The sequence below is a fragment of the Aptenodytes patagonicus genome, chromosome 1 (assembly GCF_965638725.1).
Source record: "Aptenodytes patagonicus chromosome 1, bAptPat1.pri.cur, whole genome shotgun sequence".
NCBI lineage: Eukaryota > Metazoa > Chordata > Aves > Sphenisciformes > Spheniscidae > Aptenodytes > Aptenodytes patagonicus.
In genome coordinates this window covers 212,835,185-212,858,863 of record NC_134949.1, presented here as the reverse complement: position 1 = coordinate 212,858,863, position 23,679 = coordinate 212,835,185, and the positions used below count along the sequence as shown (strand labels likewise).

At 39.2% G+C, this 23,679-nt stretch overlaps 1 protein-coding gene across 1 annotated transcript in view; it reads right to left on the bottom strand.

Annotated features, from left to right (window-relative positions):
* The window catches only part of PGR (progesterone receptor), a 39,925-nt gene extending 21,190 nt beyond the window's left edge, over positions 1-18,735 (bottom strand). Inside the window, exons 1-3 of the mRNA XM_076328242.1 lie at positions 17,521-18,735; positions 16,072-16,223; positions 1,902-2,018 (exon numbers count right to left, since the gene is read on the bottom strand). Of these exons, the coding sequence (XP_076184357.1) occupies positions 1,902-2,018; positions 16,072-16,223; positions 17,521-18,725 (1,474 nt within the window). The 5' untranslated portion in view covers positions 18,726-18,735. The remainder of the gene's footprint in view (positions 1-1,901; positions 2,019-16,071; positions 16,224-17,520) is intronic.
* Positions 18,736-23,679: the final 4,944 nt, after the last annotated feature.

The window sequence follows — 23,679 nt, the reverse complement described above, 5'->3', positions numbered from 1 at the left end:
GGACCTTTAAAGGTCATCTAGTCCACCCTCCCTGCCATGGGCAGGGACACCTTTCATAGATCAAATCTTACAAGACAACCTTACAAGTCGTCCCAAACTTTACAAGACAGACATTATATCTGCCACCTCCTCCCTTCCCGAGTCTCCATTCTTACCACACATTTTCCACAGCCCACTCTGGACCCCTGCCTCCTTGGCTTTCTCCCCTTCCAAACCTGGGGGACTCTTCTGTCACCTGGGCAAACAATTCTTCAGGTTCAGGGTGAAAAGTCTGTCTTTGTAGTAATACTGTTTCTCTAATACAGTCCTACCCCAGCTCTAAAACACCGCTTCTCTCTAAGAAGGATCCAAAGGGCATGTTCTCTTCCTTTTGTCCCTCCTCCCCCAGCCCAATGCCACCAACATGCTTGTCAGGTCCATTTTTTTTTATTGAGAGGCATAACTGACTGACCAAGGTGCAGAAAGGAGAGAGAGACAGTAACACCAATTAGATTGATGGCTCTCATTACTCTATCTCCAGTGCTGTGGGGTGAGAGGGATGCAGTTTGGAGAAGACGACTCAAAGGAGGCACCGCTGAAGGTCTAGGAAGGTTCAGGGGTACAACACAGAACACATTCCATACCGCAGCATCGCTTCTCCCTCCTCTCATGCCACCGGCTGTTGCCTGGAGCTGCAGCACTGTTGCTTACGGAAGATGAAGTACCAAGAGCCAACAACAGTCTCTCACTGGTTGGGAACTAGTGCTTTATATCACCGATAAAAGTATAAAATGTAAGAATGACACAATGGCCACATGTGCAGAATACTCCAACTCCATACAATATTACAGGAGCTGAAAGCATACAGCTGTGCAATCAAAATGTCAGTCTGAAAACTACATACACGTTTTGACTTATGAATGAACACAGATTAGCAAGATAATGAAATTACGCACAGTATATAATGCCAGTTCTTCCTTCGGGGATAAAAAACAATACATAAAATGCAGGGAGAGAGAGAGATGTTTGATGCACTAAAATAAATTATATCAGAAAGAAATCAGGTTTTTGTACTTCCTTTTTTTTAATTCCCTTTGAGAACATATTCTTTCTATTATCTTTATATAGCCATTTTCTTATAGTCTTAGCCATGTATTTTCAAGCTTTGTGCTGATCCAAAAGTTTATATAGCTAAAGTTCTCATGAAAAATATGAAAAAAACCCAGGAAAAGTATGCATCATTCCCGCATGTTAGCACAGCAAAACTTGCCATGTGACTACCTGATCCTACACTACTTTCTCCCTGTAGGTTTCCAAAGGCATAGTGCTCAATTTTGATTGATGTTATGTAAAAAAGCAAATCTGTTACAGCAAATCTGTTACAAAGATGGGAATTCCCAGCATCTAGTATGCAAAGTCTGTAGTGTTGGTGCAACCACTACCTGTTGGAACCACTACCTGTTCCACTCTTTGGTGGAACAGAAGGGTATAATTTCGTTGACATGTACTCAAAGCAATGATGGAGAGCACAACAGAAAAGAGAAGGGGATAGTAGTGATTCCTGATTTTAGTGTCAATCTCAATTTGCTTCTTTATTTTTTACCTAAATTAAATTTTCTGATCCAAAATTATAAATAAATACACACCAAAGACACAATTCCTGTCCTTGCAAGAAAAAGAGCATAAGGGTACACAGTAGGAGAGAGAGATTCCTACAGAAAGGTATTTTTGTTTCAGGATTTCCAGACTCATTAAAGAAAAATTATAAGGAATTTTAAAACATCATGTAATTCTTAAAAAAAACACTTTTTAATGTGGTTCTTTCCTTTACAGTATCAAAGTAATGTTGTTTAAACTCAACAGATTGAAGGTAGTGTTCCTGACTGCCTATTTTTCTGAATCAGATTTGAAAAGCAGCTCACCTCCCAGGACCATACCGGCTTGACAGCACTTCCTCAAGCGACATGCTGGACAGTTCTTCCTACGAATTTTATCGACTATGCAGTCATTTCTTCCAGCACATAAATAGTTGTGCTGCCCTGTAGGCAAAAGAAAAATAGGATTAATGCTGTTTTCTAACATGACAGAATTATTTCTGTGTATAAATGTTCCAAAAATAACAGAGGATTCAAAAAAAGTATACTTGAACCATTAAAAGACTCCTTAATTTTATGCTAATTTTCAAATAATCATGTGTTACTATTTAAACATAATAATTTATTTGGCCTGTTTCAGAGTGAAACTCCCCATCTACGAAATTCCAAAATAATGAGCAGACAGTACGAACTGCTTAAATTATCGTACTATCAATATTTTTTAAGTAAATCAAGCATAAGGATACACTGATTCATTTCTTTCAAACTTATTTTTCTTTTAAGTTACTGTTCCTGATTTTAAAGAACTGAAGTAAATTTTGCTTGGATTGATGTGGAGTTTCTGACAGAAAACTATATGAAGAAGTTGGGACACTGCAAAAAAGAGCCCTTTAAGCAGAGTAAATTCTCTGATGGAGAAGCAGTTTTGCACTAGACCTGCTGAAATACCAGCTGAACAGATGCAGCCAACACAGCCAAAAAGGACAAACAGAAGGCGGCTGTAAGTTTTTGGTTTAGGTTAGCTCTTAGTTTATTGTTTAATTCTGAATGACTCAGTTAGGAAGAGCCTGTCATTACTGTATTAAAATGGAATCTTTTTAATGAAATTAGCTTCCAGCAGAGCAAAAAATGAAATTCAGCTGTATCGTGACATTCTTTTGAACACAAACTTCAATGATACTTCCAAATTTCACTTGAAGAGAACGAAAAAAGAATACTTTTATGCTTTAGTATAATATTGATAATTTCTGTGATTGATTTTAATTTTGAAGAAGTAAACAAAGCTAAAAAGTAAACAAAGTACCTAAGTAAGAAGAAATCAAAGCTAACTTTCACATATCCTTTCAAATTAAGCCCGGGTTTACCCTATAAGGTTTAACTTTAAAATCCTGCCTGTTTGTGCACATCATCCTCTCTTCATTTCTGTATTTTCAGTTTCTTACCAGTACCTAGCATGAAAGCATGAAAACAAAAAAATAATATTTCTTTTGAGAGCAACAAAATGGATGAAAAAAGTATGGACAAACTACAGAAGTACCAATGTCATGGATACTTCCTTCATGGAATATTGTGGATGTGGACCTCCAAATATAACAGACATCAATACCAAACCTTTTAAATTTTCACCAATTTCTAGATCAGTATTAGTCTGAGTTAGCCATCCGATATCACCAGTAGCAAACAAATCTGAGATGATTATTCCACTCAGATGCTGTTATTCAGCTTTCTTTATAACCCTATTCCGTCCTTTCTCTGCACATGGTAAAATGAGCAACTGTTCACCAATAACATTTCTCCACAGAAGAAAGACAAACTGAAAAGAAATCCTCAGGTGAAAATGCAGGAGAAAGAAGAACATTCTATTCTAACAAAAGAAAAGAGCTAGTGCTAAACCATGTGAAACAATGTATTTGTTTCTGTGTTAACATTTTTTTAGATAATTAATTTACTTCTTACCCATACTTTTAAGAACAACTTCTTTGGTTTTAGTGAAAGAAACCTGATTGCCTGAAATTCATTTTTGTAACAGTTTCTTTTTTTTTTTTAGGAAACAATGGGTAAGTAAAAACAGTTGCCTCACGCATTGCCTGGCATTTAAAAAGTATTTAGTAATGCAGTAAATCAGAAGAAATTCTCATTTACTTTCTCCCATTAATTCTAATCCTGGATTCCTTCTTACAGAAAACATTACCAAAAGTAACCGAATGAATAAAAATCTGTCTTGCTTTTGGCAGCACACTAGGAAGCAAAACACTTATTTTGAAGATGTCTTCCTTGGGATTATTTGCAGTTTTTCCTCATCTTGCTTTGCCTTTATTAGCTACAAAAGCATTTAGTCTTTTGATAAGCAACAACAGCTTTAAAACTCTCTTAGTTTAACTGAAATCTATGAAGCATCAGATTATCTCTGCACTGTGGCATTCTGTGGCTTTAACGTACAGTGAATTTACAAAGGAATGCTTAAGCGTAGATTGAGTTTTGTTTGTAGGTGTCTTTATTTTGGGGGTTTCTTTGGTCCCCTGAAAGGTATCTCTTCTGGACCTCTTTTCTAGGGAATCCTTTGAGTCTACACAACATGGTCTGAGTCCATACAACCCACGTCCATTGCAAGACCAAAAAATGGACTATGTATTACCAGTATGGCAGTAAATGCTCACAAGCAGCTTACAATGCTATAGGCATTCAGCCTGTACTTTTCTCCCTATAATGACACAGAAAAATGCTGATCTACCAAAGCCAATGCCATATCGTGAAACATTACTCTTCAAGCACTCAAGAGTACACTGTTTATATGTTCTAGAATGATGTCAGTATTTAGAATTCACTCTTGATATCAGTATGTGATTTGCATACTCAACACCCAACTGCATGCTCTAACTGCTAAAAGAGGCTAAGGAGTTTGGGTAGAAGCAGTAGTGGCAATGCGGTTCCTGCTGGAACAGGAAATTATCTGGAAAAACAGAAGTTAATAGCTTGATTTATACGGATACACATTTAAGTAGCCTGTATTATTTATATAATAGTGTTTAAATATTATGCAACTAAGATTAAGCATTACAAATCAAGGGTGCAATACATTGTAAAATTTTAAATTTACGGTTACACATTTAAGTTTAGCTACAGCTCTTAAAAACCTCTTCATAACTTAGGGGTTATCAGTAGATCCAACTTCCACTTCAATTGAAAATGCATGAATGACTTCATCATTACATAACAACTCACAAACTGCTTATTATAGATCCAAGATTGAACAAAATTTTTCACATTTGCAAAACAAATTGTAAATGAATCACAATTATGAAAACTACTCTTCAATGTTCATATGTTCTAGAGTTTAAGATTAGACAGGATTAAATAATCTCTCTGTCCAGTGCACACCATGGAAGAAATGAAGTCTGTTATTGGAATTTAGGCACAGAAAGAATTTGCTTTGATCTTCAAAAAGTGAGTATTATTTCATTCCTATTTATTTCATAAATTGTATTTAAAAAGCTAATGATGACCAATGACCTAATTTTTATTATGTCTTCACCCTGCCAACCCAACCCTCCCATGAGATTATGGTGATAAAATCTCAGGCACTTCTTGATTCTTACTGTCAACCACCTCCTTGTTTTCAAGACTATAAAAAAGCCACAGTCATATCCTGAGCCTGAATCACACCTTCATGTGAGTTTTCCACTTCGCTCACCTCTATCCAATCTCTCCCCAGCACCTCCCGTCCCAAAGTGTATTCCATGCATTCTGATTCAGCTGCAACTTATTTGGAAAACACATAAGGTTCAATTACATAGTATTTTTCATAGTCTCATCTGTCAGGGATTTTTTTATTACCTCAGTCATCTGATTTCATCTCATATCAATAGATAAATCTGAGTCAATGTTCTCATCTGAAACGGTTTCTACCATTGTGCAGAGCTGGGTTCTGAGAAACTGCTACTTGCTTGACATTAATATTTAAGTGGCAGCAACCATCTGAAGGACAGATTGCGTAAGAAATGGAAAACACCAGATATTTGGTGAATTTCAAAATTATTATTATATAATATTTTGTTAGATGAAGCTGTTTGGAATGTTTTCATGGGATGCTAAAACATTTATTTGAAAATACATTTGCTGTATCTCAGTCTTTAGGATCATCTATATTTTTTCAGTATGTGAGCATTGCAGTTATATTAAATGCATGTACTAATGAAGTATCCAAAGACCTCTGTCAAGATAAAATTCCTGTTCAATTGGTAGCTTGCCATTCAGTATCTTTTATATGACTACTGTCATTATAACCAGGAAAAAACCCAGAAAAAAGAGGATAATAGTCTATTCACTAGAGCACAGTCAGAAAGTAAAGATTGGTATTTGTTTTTCTAACAAAAATATGAATCTGGCAACTTTCTGGCAACTGCCGCTTTCTTGGAAGTCTTCACCCAATGTTAAGTTTCCTATACATGTTTACTTTTTACCTCCTTTTGAAAGTGCACATTGTAGCTCTCTCTCAACATACCAAGGTATCAGCTTGTGACCTAGATTTGATTGACAATATGGAGAAAATACAGAGACCATTTCATCTGTTACTCATATGTTCCAGATTCTTGTAGGACAGCATTTTTCTTAACCTCCATCAAAGTCCATTTGTGTTAGCAAAGGTAGAAGTCCTAATGCAAACAGGCAAATACATTTTTAAGTACTGTAATGACCATTGCTACACTGGCAGGTTTATATCAGAAAGTGGTCAAAATGCCAATGGTCCACACACCCAAATACGATCACAGGTTTTGCTATCAGTAAAGCTGCACAGATCGTACTCCAGCACTGAGAAATTTTAATGCAAATACTGCTGGAAGTAGCACACACAGTGTCTTTAAAAACTGTACTATTAACTTAGCTCACTGACATGCTGTAAGTCACTTAAAATCACTCGAGTAAACTAATGAGTTGCAGAGATTTTGCAGATGTGCAAAATATGGAAAACATAAGGCTTTATCTCCACCAGGGGTATCAGATGCAAGCAATCAGTTATTTGTGTAAGTGCATCTGTGCTGAACTGCTGCCACCCTGCACAAATGCAAAGCACTTGTTTGCAGATTCTCAATTCCTCCTGTCTGCAAATAAAAGTACTTTTTCAAATCTTTTTTCTCTCTCCCTTACGTGATTCTGCCTCCCTGTATCACTCTTAATTGGCAATGTTTTCTTATAAAATCATCCTATCCCCACCACTGGAGGACTGTTCTTTGCAAAACATATCACAGTGTTTTATTTAGTCTAGTTTTAGATTTCTGTCTAAAAACTGCAGATATCTATTGCATCTGTTCATAAATTATTTTATTGCCAAATGTCTCCCAATGTCGTCTTTTTGCTTCCTGAGAGCTAGCCTCCAAGTTTTGCTCAATAATTTACTACCAATATGCTTTACCTTTTACAATATTTTTCAAAAGTACCAATTAAATCAACAGGTTTAAAAAACCAAAGGAATTACTCTTTTAACGTAACTAAATTTGGAACTCCTTGTTAGGGGTTCTTGTGGAAGCTGGTAATAAACATGGTTTCAAAATAAAGAAAATGGAAAATAGGTTCACCTGTATATGTGTACTAAACGTAATGGTGCAGATGTAGCTTTTGAGTAAAACTTTGACTTCTGGAAGCTAAGACAATATACTAGGGTAAGGATTCATCTGTACTTGCTCTGACACTCAGGTTTTCCATAACTAGGCAAACAGTCTAGCCTAGTTCATTATCAGAAAAAGGAAATACAGCTAACTTGACTTTTGCTCTGATCTAAATCAACCACACTTCTATTTACACTGTTTCAATGTTAAAAACAGCAAATGTGGGTTGAATTTGCCTCTCACTATGTGGGTTTATGAACTTTGGTCTTGGAGAACTAGGAATCTATACTACACAGTTTCTAATACTGAAAACACACCCTTCGTGTCCCTGTATGCCATTACAGGCCATTACAATCTCCAAGATTCCACACACCTCAAATAATGTTTTTTAATTATTTAATACCAATTTCATTTCTGTGCTAACATTTTCTCTAAAAATAAAGAAGTCCCTGAAGTGACACTTAAGACTCTAACCACTTAACAAAAAAACACATCCCCCACTGACCTTACCATGCATAATCTTTTTATTAAAAGCCCAGTAGTTAGTGGGGGACTCGCTTTCAAATTCCCTCTTTGCCCATTGAAATAAAATTCTCATTTCCCAACTCTTAAGCAGATGTCCTGACTACTACTCTGTAGTCTATACTGGTATAAAGACCTGCTACTGATGCAAATCTGCTTTACAGCAAAGAATTTAGGATTCAGTGGACCAAAGAGGGCAAAGAGTAGATAGCAGAGTAACTTGTTAACATGTTCCATCCTGGAATCTTCTTCTAGCTGAAATAATGTGGAATTCCTTTATTCATAATAATACAGTTCAAAGTGAAAACAATAAAGAATGATTGCATCCCAAGTCATCCAACACCCTGGCGACTGGGGCTGCAAGGAGGGAAAGGTGTGTTTGACTCCCTTCAGGCATTGGAGATGATGAACATAGCTCTCATGTCCTGGGTGATTGTCTTAGCTTGTCTACGTACTCAGTGATGGGGTCTGTGATTATAACAGGTACTAGTAACTCCTTCATCTTTGTGAAACTAGTCTTTCATTCCTTTGTCTTAATTACATGTGATGAAAAAAAGCGTTGAGCAAAAATGTTTTGTTCAAAAAGAATGTAAAACCATAAACTGTTCATTCCTAAGTCAAACCTGGTATTTTTTATAGTGTATTTTGCTTTGGTGAACTGATTTACTAGCAATTTTTGACATAATTCTACTTACAACAAACTTTTGGTATTCTTCCACTCCATTGTCTGCTGGTTTTAAACATGTAATCTTACAGTCCTCTGTCAGGTTTTTTTGTTAAGTGGACCAAACAAAATTGGTTTCTCTAGAAGGGAAGCAGCATTTTAAAACCACCATGTATCTTGCACTGCTTTCCTTCTTCAACAAACCACTTCCAATGTTTGCAACATCCTTGACTGACTCTTTCCTTCTCTTATACCCTGATCTCAAAATCTTCCTGCCTTTTGCTGTGAATCCTGCAACACCGTTGTCTTTTTCCTTCCAAAATCACTTCACCAGACAGCAACCTGAGCACACTGGTTTTATATCTACAAACGAGAACAATTAAATGTAGCTATCCTGTTTTCATTTATTTCTGGACAGAGCTAGAAGTTACAATCCTGTTTTTTAATCTTTTTAATTTCCCTGTCTGTTCCATCATTTCCAACAAGAAAAAAAAAAAAAAAACAAACAAACAGAAAAACAGAATGAAGCAAAATTAAGTCATATTTCACAGAAACCATCATGAACTGCAAAATCAGGATTACTATTTCATATTAATTTTCAGTTGGTTTGCTTAGATTGTTTACCACTGCAACATCTTGAAAGGCATAAAGTCTTTGACTCTAAATATGGGAACTGACAACAGTAAAAATTTTCCACAGCTAATACCTTTCAGAAGGAGATGCTGGCTTCTACAAGTCAGTATTTCCAGTTCTTTTTATGGCACTGTGTCACCGTTGCTCCTTGGTCACCATTTTTAAGTAATTAACTACATCAGTGGTATAAATATGCAAAATGATGGAACTGTCAGCTTTTTTGTCAGTAAGGGGTCTATTTCTTATAAATATAGAACACAGGATTTGAACACAAAACCTACTTTAAAAGCACTCCAACTATTTCAGAGGTATACATCATTAAAGTACCATTTGTTCTTCTTCTTATCCCTGAGTGTTTATTCTTCTACCAACATAAGCAGCATTATATTTGTATTTCAGTCATCCCATCATTCTGATTTTAGCAAAAGTATTACAGCACATTGTCATGATAAGTTTTTTCATATATATTTTCCTCTTATTCTTTGACTTGTCCTACAACTGAACCGGTGGGACAGGGCCACTCACTCACTCTAAGAGTAATAAAGGTCGAAAAACCAGAAACATTAGTAGCAGAAAAGGCAATATGCAAAAAAAACAGATATTGCTGCCTGTTGATCGAAACACCCAATGGACAACAAACTGCTAAAAAACCATAAAGAGGGGATTCATTTCACTAACGACATTCTAAAGTGCGGACATGCAGCAAAACAAGTAGTGTACACTCCCTTCTTGGGCATGAGAGAAAAACAGGCACCTTAGGATGCAATTTATCTTGAGAAATTTATCTTGAGTAGATGTCTGAATTTTGGTTCTTTAATAGCCTACTGCACGTTTAAAGTAATTGGACAAAATATGGATGTCCACACTGTAAATGCCTACAGTTTGGTGCAACAAGTCCCACATAAAATATTGTCTTTGAGGATAAGGGAAGATGGTATCATAACAACTGGAGAAGAATAGCGTAATATTCTCCTGGATCTCAATGCCTGCATGTAGCTTTTTCTACGTTTTAACTACAAAAGATTCCAGGTTGTTGAAATGTGCCCAGATGTTAACTGATATTAAGCAACAGCCACTTGTGAAAATGCAGGAGTTGTGACTAGGTATAACTAGGAAACCTCTGAAGTGCTGCCATATATCACTACACATAATGACAGATTGTAACATACAAATGACCGTTTGTTAAGTCCTTCCATTCAGTAGTTTCTAAAGAACCACCTCTTACTAGTACACCATCAGTTCTGTGGAACAGATACACAGCTTAAGGAGATTAACACCATCAAACCTAAATCTATTTTTAGCAGATAACAGTCTGATTATAAATACTTACACTTTATATACCTATGTTATATAATCTATAAGTATTTTAATACTTAAAATAAGTATTACTTATATCTAATATTATTTTATGTATTATTTTTGTATATAATAAATAATATGAAAGAAGTATTTTATATATTTATTATATTTCTTTCCTATACTACAGAAATGTATTAGCTACGTTGGTGACATGGGTGGGATTCATATCACCAAATACAGACAGTGTACATCCTCACCTGACACTCCTTTATAATCAGTGCTGAGAAGTAGTTACTGTTATTTTAATCCCAAGTAGATATCTAAAATAAGCCAGTGAATCGCTTCCTAGAACTTCCTGTTTCTCTCCATTCACTGTAAAGTGAACTTAAGATGAGCAGCTCAGGTTACTCACGCTGTACACATCTAAAGTTAGAACAGAGGAGTATCCAGCAACACTGAGCAGTCAGTTGCTGGTGCTCTTTAAAGCATGCAGTTTTACACTACCTGAAATAGTTTCTATTCCACCTGAAAAGATGTTTAACATAATATTTGATACTATTTCTAAAATACCACATAAAGCTAAGCCAAAAATTTTAGCAATTCACATTTCTGCAGCTTATGTTCTAAGGCACGTCTATCAGGAAAGCAGTAATAAGTCACAATGAGAGCAGTAGCAAGCCCAGCATTAGCACAATAGCCAAAGTACCAGAACGAATGCAATCTTAGCTCACTCAGTTGTTGTGCCTCATACGAATCAATTTGTCAAGTTAATGTTTGTCAAATGGCTGAACAACAAATACTTTTGAAGTCAGAAGTATGATGAAGATATACAATTATGTATCGGTACAGCTTTTCTTCTTACCCTTTTCACGATGCAAATTCTTTGTTCTCACAAAAGTGACATTTCCCACTTGAATTTTAGGACCCTCAGTAAAGTAACTTCATACATTTGAATTTGGAAATACACTTAGCTTACTGTACATTAACACATTTTGATCATGTGCAAAATAAAAGACCTTTAATAATACTAAATGTTACATTAAGTGAAAAGCATTTTCATCTCTCAACTTGCCATATGTATGCTTTGTATGTTTTCTACTTCATGAAACTTTCATCACTATTGGGTTTACAGTACACACTGTACCAAATTCTGATCCCATGATCCAGCCTCGAAAGTTGGATTAAAAATTGGAAATCCCTGCAGAGTTAGGAGAACAAGGAACTTTTTACATCTGCTTCATCAATTTCACAGCCAAAAGGGTCTCTATAGTATTGCATTTCACTCTGTTTTCAAAGAGGATTTTCTATTAGTGGTTGGCATTTTTTTAAATATTTGGCATGCTGTGCCATTTTACACTCTTAAGCTATGGAAAAGCACAACTGTTTAGTCCAGCCATTTTCCTTATGCATAGTATTTCACTGCTTACACAGTGAATCACACTGTCATCACAAAACTGCCTATACATAACATGAGTCAGATAAACTTTATCAGAAAGTTTGGCTGAAGTCATGGTCAGCCTTCTTACTGTGTAGACGTAGCTCATCTTTAATTCCTCCACTTTCCTCCACGAGTAACTCTCCATATACAGTGAAAACTCTTTTGGAAACCCTACTTTCTGTCAGGTCAAGTTTGCCAAATTCAGGTCTCAGAGAGAAGAAAAGTTCACATTCTGTCAGTTAAGAGTTAGCTACTACATACGGTTGAGCTTGTTCCCTGATGCTATTATCTGTACAGCGCTGCTACTCTGAGCTTGAAGCACACATTAAAACTAGACAAATCTGCTATATAATCATTAGATCAATTTTGTAATAGGGTCCCAGGTATTTAAACAAACCAAGGGTTAGTTTCTGACCCATCTGCTGTAATATCATGTATTTATGTCGGCCTCAAGCTCTTCAGGTTTGGACAACTACTTTTCATTAGATGTCAATAATATACACAAAGTGCAAAGGAAGGCAAATGCTCTACATAAATATAGAACAAAAATTAGAAGTGGGACTTTATACAGGAAACACAGCACTTGAAATTTTTTTCAGGATTTAGGTAATTTTAATTTTTAATTAGTAAAACTACTGCAAAGGAGACGCTTTCAATAAAAAGGCAAGAATGCAGGCCACCGAGAAACCACGTGTTAGCAACAGTGTAACTCCAGAATCCCAAAACTCTACACACTGGGCTCCTGTTCCAGACAGAAATTTTACCATGGTGTTACACAAGCATTTGGATTGTGGTTGCCCTGCATGGTTTTACATGAAAGTATCTATAAGACATCATTAATGACGGTTTGACAATTTAGTGCTAAAAAAGAGTTCATTTCTTAATCTGCATTCTCCTAAAGCACTGTTAGAAATATTATACCTAATTTTTGTTGTCATGAACTAGATATATGGATAGCACTTAAAAAATGCCTGATCATCAACAGCAAATTACTTTGCAAATATAGTAATTTTACTTATTTGAAAGCATTTTAAATATTATTTCTGAATTTTTTTTGATTGGTAACTCCAAACTGCCCGTCACTCTCAGCTCACTGACAGGAATGGCACTACCCCATCAGCATACTGAATCCAATTTTGTCTTTTCAAATTTCTTAACCTAATATAAGTAACAGTAACTTTTGTTATTTTCATTATACCCAAAGGAGATCTTTAAAGCATTTTTAAAAAGCCTTGTAATTTGTTTGTACAATAAGTGAATCAACGGACTAGTAAATCAGTTCTTTGTAAGGGACGAACAGAAAATGTACAACCTTTAAATGCAAATAAATGTTTCTACAAAAAAAAAATCAGTATTTTTGTCCCTTAGCTACATTTTCTTCTCCCCACTTCCAGCACTAACTTTTTTCGTATCTGCTATACTAGACTTCCCCCAAAAAAGGACTTGCATTTTTGGTTAACGTACTTCCGGATTCTGCTTATAGTAAAATATGCTTATTGTATTAACTCCATCCTTTTCTTTACATGTATAGGCACATATGGGGAGCCAAGAACCCAAAAGACAGAAAATATCTACCAAATCATATGTATTTAAGAATTCATTGCCAACAAACATCCTAAAATAATTTAATTCTAAATCTACACTTTCATCTTAGTGATCCTCATACAGTTCTGACCTCCTGTTAAGATGTATGTGTATCTGCTAGTTATATTCAAATATATGATTAAATCATACTTAGTATAGAAACATCTCTAGGTTCGCCTATACAGTTTTAAATGATTGTTCAGTCTGAGTATTTTAAATAAGCTCTGGTTTTATTTCAAAAAGATTAGAGATGAAAAATGGAGTTTTCTGGATAACGTAACGGTCCATTTTATCCCAAAGGAAGCATTTAACTAATACAGTATTTTGCACACAATAGGGGAGAGTATAATAAATGGTGTATGAATAGGACAATTTCTGTGAAAAAAATTACATAGGCTATTAGATTTGAAACAGCCATCATATCTGAGATTGCAGAAATAATTAAAACAGAAAATAGACATTTTCCAACAAATTTAATACCACTGTTATGTACCTTGTTACCCACACACTTGAAAACCTCATAACATACGAAAAAGATCTTGAAATATAGAAAATCCGAGAAGTAGCAAAAGCCATTTATTTCCAATCATATTTTAATTTCTTATAGTGACCACTACTTTATGGAAAGTATATGAAAAGTAGAGTTTTGATTGTGAATTCGCACTCACAAAGTTTAACATCTGATCTGCATGAATTATTATTAAAAAAATCCCCACGTCTGTAGTAGTACTAAAAATTTAAAAAGGTAAGTAATGCATTCCCACTCAAAGAAATGATGGGCAGGGGGACATTTTACATATGAAAAATGTCTCAAATTTATACAACTGCCACTGTGAATTTTTAAACACTATTTTCTATTGCATTTACAATAAAAATACTCTTTCTTCTTACAGAAGAGTAATTCGTCACCTTTATTTCTGATAAGAAATAAACAAAAAAGTACTTTAAGTCTAAAGGAAATCAAGGATCCATCTATAAATGGGATTATTTTAATGCTAGTAATTATATCCTATGCTTCCATTAAAATAGGAAGTCCATCTATTTAAGGAACTCTCTGTAGACTTGCACTTTCTACACAAAAACAGGTAACTGTATTTGTTCATCTTGCTCATGCCCACACTGTTCATGCCTTTCATTCTTCCCCGTAAGACTCAATAACCTGTATTTTCTCTTATTATACCCAGGTTGTCTGAGGTAGTTGTCCATTCTTTGAATATTCTTACTAAAAAACCCAAACACACTTCCTCACCATACTCTCAGTCTTTGGAATCATTTCAAAATGGAAAGTATGAAGTTGCTATGTAAAACATAAGCATTGTGTTTGTGTAATTGTGTTGAACTCTTATTTCTCTGTATGTCTATATTCTTAACCCGATAAGATTCTGCAAATACAGCCTTTGATTAATCAGTGAAAACAACCTTAAGATATTCCTGCTACCAATATATATGCCTTCTTAACATTTACCATTAAAATACTCATGCTGAACAGTAATAAGGTATGTTTTTGAGCAGGTTCACCTACTGCACAAACACAACTGGATGCTAGTTTAGGAAAGAGATGAAATTCGAAAGTGATGGAATCAAATTCAAATAAAAAATTACAATATTACTGTACAGGTGAAAAGTGAATAGTAAAACTTATTTTAAAATATGGTACTCGTGAATTACACTGCAATCACTCTTAGAACTTCAGTTCCCTGTCTTTTTTAAAAGTATATGGCTGATTTACCAAAATAACCAAAGCAAAAAATGTGAAGCCAAACCAAGAGACCAGTTAACACTGTCAGTGAAACTTAAATGTATTCCTCTAAGTGACTTGAGAGACAAGTGTTTTCCTTGCAACGTAACACGTATGTTTCTAATGGCTTTCTCATGAATTCCATTAAATGTATTGGAGAAAATGAGGCACTAGCTCAAAAGTTCATCTAGCCCACCTAGTCTAGTGTTATCATTTTGCAAGCACCTAGTATGTTAAAGGAAGAACAAGAGCATATGCTTAAAGTAGAAAGCAACAGCACACTGAAACAAAAAAATCTAACTACATTATTTTGCTAAGCTTGTAATTTTCCAGTATTTCCCTTTTCATCTGAAGAGAAATAAACCCTATAAAGTTGAATAAACTATGTATTACAGGAAAATACATGATGCAATTTTTTATTTTAAGGAACCCTATACATTGTAACAATAATTTTTTTAAGTATACGGAGCAGAAATTTGAATATCCTAGTTCTGACAGGATCAGATAAAACAAAGTCAAATCCATTTATTATTATTATGACTTGAAATAGTTCAGTGAAACTTGAAATACTTCCATAAACCTCAGGAAGCCAAATTCTGCATCTTGCAAGCAAGAAAAATTCCGCGACTTTGAAAACAAAATGAAGCCAAAATAAATTCTTATCTGCCTATCATTAGTTCATACCCACAAAATCTTCCTCTGAATAGCATTTACACTTTTTAAAACAAATTGTGTATTACACAAGATTTTTATGAAACTCTACCTAGTCGAAAAGACTGATAAACAGTAAATAATAAATAGCAAATAATGAAAGTAAAACAAATAATACTAGCAAAATCAATTAAGAAAGAATTTAGTTAGTATTCACTGTTATATTTAAACAGAGTTGCCAAAACAAAAAAACATTACTACAGTGATAACATTTTTAAACATCAGCAATAAATAAAATGTATGTCCTTAGCAGTGCCTAAAAAGATATATTTCAGATAATTAGGAACAATGGCATCATACAGTACCTTCCATTGCCCTTTTAAAGAAGACTTTACAACTTCCACAGGTAAGTACTCCATAGTGGCAACCAGAAGCCTCATCACCGCAGATGAGACAAATCTTCTGGGGTAGCGATTCAAAACCGTATTGAGAACTTTGGCTGGTTTCTGCATCTGGCCTTCAAAAGAAAAAAGAATTAAGAGAAACGAAATATCCAGTTCTACAACAATTAACTACTTACCTGTATTAATCGGGTGTATGCTAAAAACTTTCTTTTAAAATCTGTAATCAAGCTACAGAACGGTAAGAAAAAAATAAAGTATGACTGCCTTTCTGCTTAAGGGTTTGTCTCTACTAGGGTAAAAGGCACATTTGTAACATCTGCCTAGCCATTAAACAGAAAAGTAGTGGGCAAAAAGCATAATAGTATTTTAATCCGTTTTAGCTAAAAGAAGTACAATCTAGGAACTCTTTGTTAAAATGTTCATCTTCCTCAGATCAACAACTCTTGTGAGTAAAGTCATACAGACTGTTACTCTTTTTTCCTGTACATAGAATGGTACAGAAACAGAATCAAATAGAAGTCAATTGAATTTCAGAAGCCCCTTTCACATGGGAAATAACTAAGTTTCATCTCAGCTACAAAAATTTTTAGTATTTGTCACCTCCTGTTCAGCTGCAGCATTCTCATCAATAATTAACTATGATGAGCACATTGAGGAGAGTGGAAACTACTTCTGAACTTCTCTCCAAGAAAACAGGCTAACCTACTTAATCATTATGCTTTCGAAAATCAAGGATTTCCGTTGAAACTGTAGCATTGTATATACCTATTTTTGCATACATTTCTAGTAATGCACAACATTTTGGCATCGTAGTAAGCCATTTCATTCTAACAAATCAATATGCAAGTGTTTCAGTTTTCTTTTTTGTGTGAAATTAACTGTTTTTTTCCCCAAATCAGGGAAAATATTTTGCAGAATATTTAGGTATATATGAATATTGTCTCGCTCTCATTGAGGACAGCCTGGAGAACACTGCTCCCCCTCTCTGGAGCCGGTCACTTGCTCAGACATCAGATGGCACTGAACCACCACATAGATCAAAATGTAACTTCTCCCTGAGCGTTATCGTGCTGAAAAGATCCGAGAGGTGCCAGCTGCAAAGTTAACATCCTGCTGGTCTCACACAGACCAGGGACACCCAGACGTCCACAAGCAATACAGAAAATGGAAAGGCGGCTGCAGTTACTGCCTAAAACCTCAAACGGGTCTTCGACCAAAAAAACCGCCCGTCTCTGTCTCGGCACCTTCCAAGAGCCCCTCGGAGTGCCAACCCCTCGCCCCGCGGCAGAGCCCCCCTTCCTGAGGAGAAAGCGCGAAGCTCTCCCGCGGAGCATCGCGACCCCTCGGCCCGTCCCCTCAGCAAGGGCACCCGCCCGAAAGGGCCCGCCGCCTCCCGCCGCCCCCCCTTACCGAACGTAGCCGAGGTAGGGCGGGCACAGCTGGGGCAAGCCCTCCTTCAGCACCGCCGCCGGGAAGCCCAGGGGCTGGTGCCCGTTGAGACCCAGGGGCGGGTAGAGGCCCGGCGGAGCGGTCGAGGTGGAGGGCAGGCTGTCGGGCGGCGGCGCCGCCGGCGGCCCGTAGGCCCCGGCCAGGAGGGGGGGCTCCGTCTTGTAGAGGACGCACTCCAGCGAGGGCTCCTGCCCGGCCCGCGGGGGCTGCGGGTAATCGGCGCAGCCCGCCGCGGGGGTGGCCCTGCCGCCCGGGTAAGGGGTGGGGAGGCCGAGACCCTCCTCCTTGATCTTCAGAGCGGGCTGGAAGTCGCCGTAGGCGAAGTGCCCCTCCTTGGCGTCCGCCGGCGGGTAGACGTAGCCCGCCAGGTCCGGGGCGGGGGGCGAGGAGCGCGGCCCCGCGGCGCCGCCGCCGCCCTCGTACTCCGCCACGTCCAGCAGCTGCCGCGTGCGCGAGGCCAGGTAGGCAGAGTTGAGCGGCAGCAGGGGCACGTGCACGTACTCCTGCCCCGGCTCCCCCGCCTCCGGCCGGCCCCCGCCGCCGGCGAAGCCGCGCTCCCCGCCGGGCAGCGCCGCCAGCCCGGGGGCCTCGCCCTTTGGGGTCGCGGCGGGACCCTCCGCGCCGCCCCCCGCCCCCGCCGGCCGCGGCTTAGCGGCGGCGGTCAGGGCGTCGCCGGCCGGCCAGAGCGGGGCGGGCCGCGGCGGGGCCTGCGAGGGGCCGGGCGCCCCCGGCGCGGCTTCGCCCGCCTTCTGCGAGGGGACGCGGCTCATCGGGGCGCCGGGCGCCTCCGCGGCCTCCGCCCCGAAGAAGGACCAGGGCGCCGCGGCCACGGCGGAGCTGGCATGAGCCGCGGGCGCCAGGAAGGTGTCCAGGACGGTGTCCAGGGAGTCCTTGTCGGAGAAGGAGCCGCTTCCCGGCCGGTACGAGAGGGACTCCCGGTCCTCCTCCTCCCCCGGCTGCTGCTGCTGCCGCGGCTCTTCCTCCTCCTCCTCCTCCTCGTCCTCGTCCTCGTCGCTGCTCTTGGGGTAGAGCAGCCCGTCCAGGGCCATGTCGATGGCCTCCGCTTCCCTGCGGAAGGGGTCTCGGCCGGGCTGGCCCTGCAGCAGGGCCGCCCCGTCTCTGGCAGGCGGAGGCGCTCTGGGCTCCTTGGCCTTCACCTCGGTCATGCTGGCCCGGGGCAGGGCTGGACGCCGGTGAGTCTCCGGCCCGGGGGGCGGCCGGGCAGCTCCTCACATCCTTGACGTGCCCGCTGAGGCGGCGGCGTGGGTTCCGCTCACATGGCGCTGCCTTCGGGGGGGAGGGGGGCGGCTCAGCCCCGGCCCCCGCCGCCGGGAGGGGGGCGAAACGGAGCCGGGGCCGGTGCAGCCTAGAGGGGGGAAACGATCGGAGCGTGTGCGGGAGGCGGGAGGAGCGGCGGGCGGCAGAGCGGGGTCCCCGCCAGGCTCCGGCGGCGGCGGGCTGGCTGCCACTCGCTGGCCCCCCGGCTCCGCGCTCCGCTTTCCCTTCGACTGCTTCCCGCCGTCCCCGCTCGGCCCGGGCGAGCTGGCCGCCGGCTCCACGCCCCTTCGCCCCTCCCCGCCGCCAGCCCGTGCCCTTACCGAGGGGCTGCGCTGCCGCCGCGGGGCACGGGCTCGCCCCTCGCGGCCCTCCGCTCTCCGCCTGCCGCCGTGGGCTGCCCCGCCGCTCCGCTCTGCCTCCGCGGGGCAGCCGGTCCCGGGCACCGCGGCTTCCCCAGCAGCTTTTCCACCGGCTCCTCCTCCGCTCCGCCTGTCCCGGCCCGTCCCTCCCATCGCTCGCCGTGCCCGCATCCCTCTCCCATCGCGTCCGTCTCCCCGTGTCTCAGGCCTGCGCTATCTGGCATCTCCCCGCCGCCTGGCTTTCTTCCTGCCTTCTCATGCCTTTCCCCCCATCTCTTGTGCAGGTGCCCCGTCCTCACGCTTTCACCATCCCAAGAAGCGCAACTGTGGACTGGGCACAGGCTACAAGCAGGTTGGGTAGGTCGCTGTTCTGGAGAGCAGAGAGCAAGACAAGCTTCACTTATCTTCAGTGACTACAGTATAGTCTTCCTTTTGCTGTTTTTCATCAATGTCCCCTTCAGACATTCATTGCAATTTTCAGGATTAAGCTCTGGCCCAATTTCTATCCTGATACAACATCCATTTTCCAGTAGCAGAGAAACCAAGGCATTGTAAATCACTTTACATTACATTCAGGGACCTCAAAGTATCCTCTACGCTAGAGAGAGCACACTGTTTTTGCTGGAAAATGTTTAGAAAATGGGGCATTCTTTGCCTGTAATATTTTCCTTTAATTACTTTGTCAGGGTGAATGAGAGGACATTTAAAATGGACCTGGTTTACAGGGGCTGGCTGGCCAACCTGCATATAGCAAGTTACAATCCAGCCCAAGTTAGTTCTGACCAGGAAACTGTCACCACCTAATTGCTGCCTGGCATTTTGTGTAAAATGCTGGGTTTGTGGCAGAACCCATTCAGCTCAGTAAGACAATTACTAATTGGAAAAAAAAAAACAACCCTTAGTATAATTTGCATTATATGTAGCAGTCTCAGAAAAGAAACCTGCGTTGAAAGGTACAAAGAATAAATTAGCGTAGGAGTAGTCCTCGTGACTTTGAGTAGAATCAGTGTATTTTTGATTCATAGAGATGCGCACTGTTACATGCTTGTTTATGCTCTGTAAGTATAACATGCTTTTCAGAAAAGACATCTTTTTTCAAAAACTGATCACCATGAAATAGTTTCTTTTGTTATTTTACTTTCAAAATATTTTCAGACTGAAAAGAACAGCTTCTTGGGGAGAAAAGCATAACTTTTTGAAATTATTTCAGTGTTCTGAAAGCTATAACATCAGAAATCATACAGGGCAATTTTACAGAAGCAGTGGCTTCACATAAACCTTATTCAATGTGGTGTGTACTTTCTACATTATTCTTGGCAAAATACTACTGGCTGATAGACTGCTTTGGGAGTGCCTTTTATTCCTTTAAGATGTAGGAGAAAATATTTATTTTTTCATTTTTTTAAAGAATTATGGCATTGTGATAACAGCTAACATTTTAAAACTTAGATGTCCTGTAGGCATACATTCAGGAGGTTTAACAGAATGATACACATCAAAGTATACTTGTTACGTATAAGAATATTTCTTGAACAGCAGTGTCTCACACTGTTAATATTGCAGGGGAAAGAACTGTTTGACCAGCAAATAGCAAGAATTGAAGATGTCTTTGTAAGACCTATCAGTGGAACTGATGTTAAAGGAATGCTCTCAAAAGGAGTTATCCAGGTCTGTTATGACATGACATTAAGACAAATAATTTGAAGTGCTTCTCTGGTTGCCGAGTTTCTGTTTTTCATGCTACAATATTTCTCCCTTCTCCCAAGCCTTCCTTTTCTCAGAAGAGACAGAAGTTCATCTCCAGCACTGTTCATCTCCATGCTCATTTTGTTTTTCCTCGGATGTTTTCATGCTTAGTCAGCTAGTTGCCATGTCTGTTTATTGCCACTGTCTTGCTTTCTCATTTCCACTTCCCCAAATGCACGCAGCATTCATGGCCTGCATCTTTATAGAAACGTGCTCCAAAGACTTGCTTCCTTGCAGTGACTTGCCTCCTTACTACTGCTTCAGGACTAGGAGAGGTAAAAAGCCACAGATGGCAGGAATAGGGGGGGGTCCTGAAAGGAAAGCAGCACCGAATAGTTTCTACAAGACCAACTCGCTGCTGGTAATGACTTGTCTGCTAAAATTCTACACTAACAAGGCCATGTGACTGTAAATACCTGTAAATTCACCAGAAATATAAATGTTTACTACTTGCATTATTTGTCTAAATGTTAGCAGTTAAATATTGTCCGGGTTTTCTGTTGTCCTTCCTAATTTCATTTTTATGACCTGCCAGATATACTCAGTTCTTTAATGGTAACGGTGATTATGCTGAATTGTCATTGTTTAAGGAAAATATTTTGGGTTCTTTACCTTTAGGACATTTATTGGATTTTGATTTACACTGGCTTCACGTGATTTCTATGAACTTTCACTGGAAACTTTTGCTATTTTCTTCATTTTATTCTGTCCATAACCTTCATGCCCCATCCCTGGAAGTGTTCAAGGACGGGTTGGATGGGGCTTTGAGCAACCTGATCTAGTGAAAGATGTCCGTGCCTATGGCAGGGGGGGTTGGACTAGATGATTTTTAAAGGTCCCTTCCAACTCAAACCATTCTATGATTCTGTGATTCATTAGTTTCCTTTTGCTGTCAGATTTTCTCACATCATTTGGATGTTTTCCCTGATATTGCTGTGGTATCACAAGTTTTTCAATAAGAACATTTCAAACTATGCCCTATCAAATTTATTGACATTCTAGTTGTGTTGTCATTTATTCATTTTGATTTATGCATTTTGTGGTGGCAATCACCATTACAGAAAAACAGGTTTTCTTATGGTATTTCCCCAGCTAATTTTCATTTATAAGCCATTAAAATTGAAACCGACATTTTCAATTCAGATCTAAAAATGACTTTTTTTTTATATTCAGTAAGCTTTTCCTGAATATAAAAATTTCAAAAAGCAAACTATGAATAGATTTGTTCTTCAGAATCGACCTATTTGAAATAGACCTATTTTGAACCAAATAGTAAAACATTGGAGGGTTTGATCGACCCTATTGCATTTTTTAAAATTCAACCGGAACTTGCAAATATAATATTGGAGAGCTCAAATTATTTTTGTGTCTATTTCCTTGCTCTGTTCAAAAACTGTGGATGAGTAAAAGCTGCACTTAACACAACTTCACAGCTGTCTTGCTTCGCAGCACAATTCCTGTATAAAATGTCAACAGGAATAGTAATATAATTGTACTGAGAACTCTCATTGTAATGCTGTAGATTTGCATTTAATTTTTTAAGTAGTTCCTGAGCATTTGTTTGACCATTCAAACATTCAACTGTATACTTTTAAGCAGTCAAAATTTTTGATAGACCCTTCAAAATATTTCTAATGTTGTTGGTTTAAATAAAAAGAAAAAATGCTGTATGAGAAACAAGACAAGTACATAGCCTCCTCAAACACTACAAATATCAAAATCACAAACCTTTTCTATGACCACCTTTTCTTAAAATAATCTTGAAGCGTGGCCTGAAGGTCGACAAAATCTAAGTTCCATTTCTCAGACTAAAGTCTTCCATTTGTGTGTCAAGAGTGCCCTGTATAAACAGTGCCATAAAATCAGTGACTTTAATGTTTAAATCTGGAAAAGGACAGATTGATTGCACTAGAAAACCTGAATTAGTGTCTTAGTCCACACAGACCTTTCTTATAGTGACCACAACATTGTTCTGCACAGGCTCTTAGAGAACAGAGCTTAGAAGTTAAGAAGAATGTTTTATTTTTTCACGGTTAATCAATGCCTGACAATTTTGTATTACCATTGTTTAGGATATGATACAACCAAAAATGTGATTCACTTTTTATAAACAAAGAGGAAGAGAGACTATCTGCTTCAAAGAGCTTATGAGCTCGTGGTCAAAAAAAAAAAAGCAGCTTGCATAAGGAGAGGCTTAGAGGCTATAGGAGAGGCTTAGAGGCTTTTGCTTCTATGACAGAAATAACATTTTTGTAAAAAAAAAATTAGACCTCTGTAACTGCATTTTGCAATTCCTACACTACAAAAACCCCCCACATTTTCAGCACATAGTGTAAAGGACAAAAAGAGAGTAGTGTCATGCAAATAACAGCACATTCTTGGTATGTTACAGTTCTTGGAGATATGTACTTCTGTGGTTGCATCCCTATTCTGTAAATATTTAGACCCCTGGTTAGCATGCTAATTTCACTTCAATTAGGATGCCAGCAGACATTAAATATGCACTTCTCAGAGATCATAATTTTGAAGTACCAGCTAAATCATGAAAGCACTTAACACTAGGGATGTGGTCTGATCGTAGATGTTCACATCTGAACCACGTGATTAGGCTTCTGTAGTCAGGTAAGAGTCAGATATCTGTGGGGACAGTTCAATTCATCTTCTGAAGCTCTTCAGAGACACTTAATGTCTTCTTATTAAAGATATAAAGGACTTCTCTGATCTGAGGCACTGATTA